The following is an 8,303-nucleotide window of genomic DNA, read 5'->3' as shown; positions in this document are numbered from 1 at the left end:
TACACGTGCAAACAGGGCAATCACCACATGTGAATCTGGTCATGTGACCTCATATACATGAGTGGCTACAAATGCACATAAACCCGCACACTCACATGTGTGACCCCTGGCATGAACATGTGTCCATTTGAACATGGCAGTCATGAGCTGTTACGCAAACAGGTGTTAACGCACAGCTATACATGTGAGCTGTCATACGTGTAAACTCAAACATAGGAACTGACACATGGGATCTGGTCCAAACATGTGGAATCATGGGTCACATGTATGAACTCTGATGCAAACATTTGTTAACTCACATACGTGCCCTCTGATACATCCATGAACAAAAAAACAAACGTGACCTTGTGTGGCACAGACATGAAGTAAAAAATAACCATGAACCATGATGTAAACACATGTGAGCTCAGCACCCACATGAATGTGCATACATAAGCACAAACACACATGAACTCAAACATGCTCTTACATGTAGGAGCTCTTCAAACATGTGAGCTCATGTATGTGAGTTCACATATGCATGTGATGTAAACTGAACACAGCTGAGCTCACAGACATATGAACAAGGCTAATTAACACGCACAAACTCACATACATCATCTGGCACAACTGTGAGCTGCCATGCAAAGCCACATGACCTCCGACACACCCGAATTCACGAGCAGCACAGGGTCTGACATGAGTGCACACGGAATTGCACAAGCGTCAATGTGTCTTCACAAGAACTCGAATGCAGACATGCATGAACTCACAAATAAATGTGATCCAACATTGTCTGATCAGAAATAAACATCAATTCATATGTTCTTGTAAACACATATGAGCTCACTATTAAACATGGCGTCTGCTTCACACGTGATCTACACGTGGCTTCACCCAAGTGTGAGCTGTGATGTCAGTACATGTGATCCCACATACATGATCCTCTACACACATGAAATTACAAGGAAGTAAAGGTGAAGGTGCACACGTGCATGCATACACACGGCAGACACATGCCCTCCTGAACTCAATGACCCTTGTGACCTGGGTCCCACATATGAACCCAGATATCTTGTGAGCACACGTGGATAATCCCAGGAATTCACATGTGTGTGACCTCAGGAACGCACCCATTACCTCCTAACACACACACACACACACACACACTCAGGCAATTAACGAAAGAAGGGAACTCACCCTGTAGACCCCGATCCCTGGCACCCAGACACAGGACATGGACTGAGGGGGGAGTGTCTGAGACAGCCCAGCCCGGAGTAGTCCCTCGGGATGGTCCCAGGACAGGGTGGTCCCCAGGGATTCAGTCCTCCGCCCACCGAGGGCTGAGAGGTCCCACGGAGGATTCCCCCGGATAATGCATGTCACATGCTAGCACCTAGGACACCTTACAAGCTACACACTGACATGCAGAACCCCTCCATCCCACATGCCTGACACACACTAACACACCTCCAGCAACATGCCAACACACAGACGCTGTAAATCCTACCCACTAGGGAGCAGTGCACGTCACAACCCTCACGCTACACGCACGGACACGGACACTGCAAAGCTCTCAGGGTGTGACTCCTACACAATGACACAGGCGTGTACACACGCTTGACCACAGGGGACGCCTTGCAGCCCTCCCGATAACGCAGAGGACACCCGAAATCCGGCATGCTAACGAACACGCGAGCGCACACCCAGACACACAGGGACCCCCACCAGCCCTCACACCACCCCAGACCCACGGACACGCGTGCTGGCAGCCGGAATGCGCAGCCACTCACACCCACGGGACGCCCAGCACACGCAGGCTCCCACGCGTTATCCCAGCCAGCCCGGCTGTCACATGCGTGACACGCGCGTTAACACGCGGGACCCCCCCCACGGGGGGGACTGACACAACCCCAGGAGCTAACAGAAGTGACAGCCCCTCCAGCCCCCCCCCCCCCCAGCAACTCCCGCCTAGAAACAGGTGGGGAGAGACGGCTGGACAGACCTCCCCCAGCCCCCCGACTCCCACCCCCCAGGAGCTGGGGGGTGTTTCCCCATCAGACACAAAGCGGAAGGTTTTGGAAAGTCCCGGGCTGTCCGGCTTCTCCATCTGTCCCAGGCCAGCCGTGGAGGGGTGGGGGGGTTGACACCAGTTCCCCGCATTGGGGTCAGTGTGTGCTGGGGGGGGCCCCAAACTCCACCTGTCGCCTTCCTAAATTCCCCCTCATGGGGCGGGAGAAAAGGGGTTAATTTCTGCTCCCCTTCCTGCCCCACAAATCCCTCCCGATCCAGCCCCCTATTCCTTCCCTCACTTCCCCGCTCACTACCCCCCATCCCTACCCCCCACCCTGACCACCCCCATCTCCCCCATCCTGTGTCCCAGCCGCCACACAACCTGCCCGCTCCCAGCCCCATTCCTGCCCCCCAAATCCCCCCCCAAACCCCTGCAGCTCCATTCCCGCTCCCAGCCCCAGTCCAGTCCCCTCCCCCCCCACAGCCCCAGACCTCCAGCCCCAAATCCCCCCTGGCACCCATCCTGCCCCCTCTGAATCCCCCAGCCCCTACCCACCGGCTCCCTCTCCCCTGGGGGCTCCGGCCGAGCCCCCACCCGGCTATGAGATGGGGGTGTCTGGTTTCCTCCCTCCTCCCCACAGCAGCTAAGAGGGGGGGCTGCCCCCAATCTCTCCCTTCCCCCATTCCCCATGGGGGGCGGAAGGATCCCCCCACCCCGAACCCCGGTCCTGGGCTCTGTGCGCCGGCTCCGTCCCGGGTGTGTGAGCTGGGGCAGGCTCCGGCCGGACCCCCCCCCTCCGCAGCCCCCCCGAAGGGGCCGGGCAGCTGGGCCACAATAGGCGGCAGGAGGAGGGGGCGGGGGACCCTCCGGCCGGCTGAATGGGCTCGGGGGAAGCTGCCTGAATGGGGATGGGTCCGCCCCCTCCCCTATGGGGCACGGTGTGTGTCCCCCGCCGCCCCTCGGCCGGGCAGCCACCCAGGGCGGTGGGGAGGGGGCTTAGACCACCCCAGAGGGCCAGAGACCCCCAGATCCCAGTACACTTGGGGGGCATGGCGAGGGGCTCAGACCACCCCAGACGGGCAAAGACCCCCAGCTCACTTGGGGGGCAGGGCGAGGGGCTCAGCCCCCCATATTAGGGCTCAGACGGGGGAAGAAGGGAGAAGGGCTCAGACCCCCAAAGGGCCCCCCCATCCTGGCTCTGACACATGAGAGTCCCTCCCTCCCCTCTGCCCCCTTTGTGCGCGGCTCCTCCGCCCCCGGCCGTTGCCCTGAGAGATGGGGCTGTGAATGGGGAGGCATCTCCCCCCAGCGACCCCCCCGCCCGCCGCGCCGGGACAAGGGGGCGGCGGCTTCAAAGAGGAGGGAAGCGTGTGGGATGGACAGAGCCCCTTCCCTCCCCACAGCCAGCCCCCTAATCCCCCTGACTCTCCTCCCCACAGCCAGCCCCCTAATCCCCCTGACTCTCCTCCCCACACCCCCTCCCCTCTCCCCAAAGCCAGCCCCCCAATCCTCCTGCCCCTCCTCCCCACACCCCCTCCCCTCTCCCCACACCCAGCCCGCAATCTCCATGCCCCTCTTCCCCACAGCCCCCTAATCCACTCTTCCCAGAGCCCCCCTCACTCCCTGCCTCCACCTCCCCACAGTCCTCTAATCCCACAGCCCCCTCCCCAATATCCCCACTCCTCCCCTCCCCCAGCTCTTATACCCCCAGGCCCCGAATCCCTGCCCACCACCTGTCCCAGTCCCTCCCCTTTTCCCCAGCCCCAGGGTCCCCGCACCCCCCGCGGCTGCAAACACTCATTAATGCAGCCCCACACGCAGCCTCCTCCAGGGATTTGTCGCTGGGTTACAGAGGAGAAACTGAGGCACGAAGAGAGGAACGGAGTGCACAGAGCCAGGGGGTGAACCTAGGAGTCCGGGCTCCCAACGCCCCCTGCTTGCTCTAATCCACTAGACCCCCCTCCTTTCCCAGAACCAGTTGTAGAACCCAGGGAGCATCAGGGAAGAAAACAATGGGAGACGGAATCAGCCTGGTACAATCAGTGTTTTATTTTATAACCCCTCAAACTCAGGTCTGCTCCCCAGATCCTGCAGGGCTGGGGTCTTCCGGGGGGCAGCTCACGGGGGCACTTGGCAATTGCTGCGTCCCACAGTGGTGGGCGTGTGTCCAGAGGCTGGGGGCAGATCCATCAGAGAAAGAGACCCCCTGCAACAGAGAGAAAAATGAGGGAGCCCCGATGGAGGAGGGAGCCCCCAACTGTTTCCCCCCTCTCCCTCGTCTCTCTCTTCCTCCAGCTTTCCCCCCACCCATGGCCCTACTCCCAAGCACCCTGTATCACTGCCCCTCCCCTCATCTCTGTCTCTCACCCCATCCTCCCATCCCTCCTGGTTGGTCTCTACCCCACGAACCCCTACTCCCCTCCCAGAGCCGAGATCGAACCCAGGAGTCCTGGCTCCCAGCCCCCCATGCTCTAACCCATTAGACCCCACTCCCCTGCTCTCCTGGAGCTGGGCTAGAACCCAGAAGTCCTGGCTCCCAGGCCTCCCCCGCCCTGCCGCCGCCCCGCCCCGCCCTATACCTGTCACCTCCACACTGGCCCCTGTTATGTAACGACTCTCCTCTGAGGCCAGGAAAGCGCATACGTCAGCAACCTCTGGGGGCGGAAGGGGGGGGTCAGTAACAGCCACACGTGTGGGGTCCACAGCCCCTTCCCTCGTGGGGAGCGTTCCGTACAACACCGCAAATCAGTGTGCACAGCCCCGACCCCCCAATACCCCAATCTATACATGCACCCCCCAGAACTGTGCCCAACACCCCTCCTCCCCACGCCTGACAGATCCAGCCCCACCTGCACAGGGCACCCTGAGTCAGGGGGTCTCACCTTTGGGGTCCCCGAGTCGTCCCAACGGCACCATCCCTGCAAACTGAGCAGCGGGAGGGGAGGGGTCAGAGATGGCTGCTGAGCATGGAGCCCCCCTGCACCCCATGGGAAAGGGGGGAACTAGGGGGCAAGGCACGGATCTGCAGGGGAAGGAGAGGTGTTGCAGGGGGGAGGGGGGAATAAGGGGTTATGGGCTGGGTGCTTCAGGGGATATAGTGCACACCCCCCACCCCCCGTGCACCACTTAGATGAAGCTCACAGCCCCAAATAGTCCCATCCAGGGCACTGCTCCGAGGAAGCTCACAGCCCCAATATCCCCCATCCCCTAGGTTGTGGAACAATGGGGGGTTCTGGGCAGGAATAAGGGGTGCAGAGGGATTGTGGGGCTCAGTGGGGAGGAGGGCACTGGGGGAGGTATGAGACAGAGGAGGTTGTGGGGGGCAGGGTGACGGGGGAATATGGGGCAGGTTCTTCAGAGGGAAAGGTGGGCTGGGCATGTGGTTAACGGGGTAGAGGGGGACTATGGGGCAGAGAGGGATTGTGGGGCTCAGGATGATACAGGGCAGATTCTCTGAAGGGAGGGGGCGGGGGAGTCATGGGGCCCAGCCCCTCCGGTGTTACCTTCTGCAGCACTTTGGGAGGGACCTTGTCCGTCATGGGGGTGGCGATGAACCCGGGAAGCACCACATTACAGCGGATCCCGAACCTGGGGGAACCATGGGGGAGAGGGCAGCCCCCTGCCTGGTTACCACAGCTCCCCCTGGCCTGCTTCCCCCCAACAGCCAGATGCCCCCAACACCTCCACCCCAGCCTAAGCCCCAGCCCCCCATCTTCCCAGCACAGCCCCCCCATACCATCCCCCTGCCCTACAGCCTGCCACCCTCCCATGATTTGCCCTACTTTTCCCAGGCCTCCTCAGCCTGCTCCCCAGCTGCACCCACCAGCCTGTACCCACAGCCTGGCCTGCCCACCCTGCAGTCCTCCCCCCAAGTCTGCCCCCCTGCCCTACAGGTCCCCCGCAGCCTGCCCCCCTGCCCATTTGGACTGCCCAGCCCCACCTGGCCAACTCTTTGGCAGCGGTCTTGGTCAGCCCCTCCACACCGGCCTTGGACGCTGCGTAGCTCACCTGCCCCAGGTTCCCCACCTGTCAGGGAGAGGGACATGTGAGTACAGGACACTGCTCCGGGGAAGCTCACAGCCCCCATTATCTCTCCCCCAGGGCACTGCTCTGGAGAAGTTCAGAATCCCCATTATCACCCCCAGGGCACTGCTCCAAGGAAGCTGACAGCCCCCACTATCCCCCCCATGGCACTGCTCCAGGGAAGCTGACAGCCCCTATTATCCCCTGAGGAAGCTCACAGCTCTCACCTTGCCCACGATGCTGCCCATGTTGATGATGGACCCCCCTGGGGCTCCGCTCTCCACCAGCCCCCGCGCCACAGCCTGGGTGACCAGGAAGGTTCCCTGGGGAGAGGGGGGCCAAGTTAGCCGGGAGGGATCCCAGCTGGGGGGGCCCTGCCCTGCCCCCGTCCGGAGACCCCTGTACCTTGAGGTTGACTTGGAGCACCTTGTCGAATGCCGCCTCCGTCTGCTTGAGCAGGAACTCGTCCATGGTGATCCCGGCGCAGCTCACGCAGACCCGGGGTGGGGCGGAGAACTGGGCCTGAGGACAGCAGGGGTTCAGGGAGCCTGGGTTCTCCCGGAGGCCAGTGGGGGCTTGTGCTTAGAGTGGGGAGGGGCGGGATCAGAGGGCCTGGGTTCTTCTGGAGGCCAGTGGGGCCTAGTGGTTAGTGTGTGTGTGTGTGTGTGTGTTTGTGGGGGGGGGGTGTCAGGACACCTGGGTTCTCAGGGAGGCAGTGGGGCCCAGTGGTTAGAGTGGTGGGGTGGGAGCCAGGACTCCTGGGTTCCCTGGGAGGGGAGAGGAATCTACTGGTTACAATGGGGAGAACCCGGACTCCTGGGTTCTCTCCAGCCCTGTTACCTGGATCCGAGCCATGAGCTCCCCCACGCTCTGGGCGGAGCTGACGTCCACCCCGAATGCCTTGTGCTCCTGGCCGGGCTCCCCCCGTGGCAGCCCCCGCACTGTCTCCGCAGCCCCCACTTCATTCTGGTCAGCCACGGCCACCAGCGCCCCCTCCTCGGCCAGCCGGGCACAGACAGCACGGCCAATCCCGCTGCCCCCGCCTGCCGTGGGGGGAACCAGGGTCAGAGACGGGGTGGGGGGGGACACAGAACCCCTCCAGGGACCCCCAGAAACACCCCCCCACAGACAGTTATACCAATCTCCCTCCCCCGCCTGCCGTGGGGGGAACCAGGGTCAGAGACGGGGTGGCGGGGACCCAGGACCCCTCCAGGGACCCCCAGAAACACCCCCCCGCAGACAGTTATACCAATCTCCCTCCCCCGCCTGCTGTGGGGGGAACCAGGGTCAGAGACGGGGTGGGGGGGACCCAGAACCCCTCCAGGGACCCCCAGAAACACCCCCCCGCAGACAGTCATACCAATCTCCCTCCCCCGCCTGCCGTGGGGGGAACCAGGGTCAGAGACGGGGTGGGGGGGACCCAGGACCCCTCCAGGGACCCCCAGAAACACCCCCCAGCAGACAGTCATACCAATCTCCCTCCCCCGCCTGCCGTGGGGGGAACCAGGGTCAGAGACGGGGTGGGGGGGACCCAGGACCCCTCCAGGGACCCCCAGAAACACCCCCCAGCAGACAGTCATACCAATCTCCCTCCCCCGCCTGCTGTGGGGGGAACCAGGGTCAGAGACGGGGTGGGGGGGACCCAGAACCCCTCCAGGGACCCCCAGAAACACCCCCCCACAGACAGTTATACCAATCTCCCTCCCCCGCCTGCCGTGGGGGGGACCAGGGTCAGAGACGGGGTGGGGGGGACCCAGAACCCCTCCAGGGACCCCCAGAAACACCCCCCCACAGACAGTCATACCAATCTCCCGCCCCCGCCTGCCGTGGGGGGAACCAGAACCCCCCCCCCCCCGAACCTCCCCCAGCCGCAGGGAGGCCTCAAAATCCCCCAAATGCCCCCCCCGCCCAAATGCCGGATGGGGGAGGGGTGCCCCTGCCCCCCGGGACCCCGCCTCCGCCCCCCTCGTGTAGCCGGGGGGGGGCGGCTCCCCATGGGGGGGGGTTCAGGCCCCGCCCCCGAGCGCCCCCTGCTGGGGGCACCTGTCACCAGGGCCAGCGTGGAGCGGAGCCGCAGCGGGGCCGCCATGACAGTGGGCGGGGACCATAGAGCGGGCGCGGGGACGGGCCCCAGGGACGGCGGCGCTAGGCGGGAACTCTATGGTCAGAGTCCTCCCGGCCCAGGGGGCGGGACTCCTGGGTTCCCTCCCTGCTCGGGGGTTGGGAGCCGGGGCCAGATCCTGATGGAGCAGGCAGAGGCGGGTCACTCTGTGCCCCCTGCTTTCCA

General features: G+C 63.2%; 1 protein-coding gene across 3 annotated transcripts; it reads right to left on the bottom strand.

The window, feature by feature from the left end:
* Window positions 1-4,018: 4,018 nt before the first annotated feature.
* Window positions 4,019-8,189, bottom strand: HSD17B8 (hydroxysteroid 17-beta dehydrogenase 8). 3 transcript variants are annotated; one of them, XM_037913929.2, is made up of 9 exons: window positions 8,060-8,188; window positions 6,857-7,059; window positions 6,422-6,538; window positions 6,244-6,339; window positions 5,934-6,019; window positions 5,497-5,581; window positions 4,876-4,918; window positions 4,573-4,647; window positions 4,019-4,199 (listed from the first exon to the last, which is right to left on the bottom strand). In XM_037913929.2, the coding sequence occupies exons 1-9, from the start codon at window positions 8,103-8,105 to the stop codon at window positions 4,183-4,185; spliced, it is 768 nt and encodes a 255-aa protein (XP_037769857.1). In that variant the 5' UTR covers window positions 8,106-8,188; the 3' UTR covers window positions 4,019-4,182. The 3 variants fall into 3 exon arrangements, with proteins under 3 accessions (XP_037769857.1, XP_043383869.1, XP_037769858.1); XM_043527934.1 differs by lacking the exon at window positions 4,876-4,918 and having other exon boundaries at window positions 8,060-8,189; XM_037913930.2 differs by lacking the exon at window positions 6,244-6,339 and having other exon boundaries at window positions 8,060-8,189.
* Between the last annotated feature and the right edge of the window lie 114 nt (window positions 8,190-8,303).

Source organism: Chelonia mydas, chromosome 14 (assembly GCF_015237465.2).
Source record: "Chelonia mydas isolate rCheMyd1 chromosome 14, rCheMyd1.pri.v2, whole genome shotgun sequence".
Classification (NCBI taxonomy): domain Eukaryota; kingdom Metazoa; phylum Chordata; order Testudines; family Cheloniidae; genus Chelonia; species Chelonia mydas.
The sequence above is the reverse complement of the archived record's forward strand: the minus strand, read 5'-3'. Positions and strand labels throughout refer to the sequence as shown.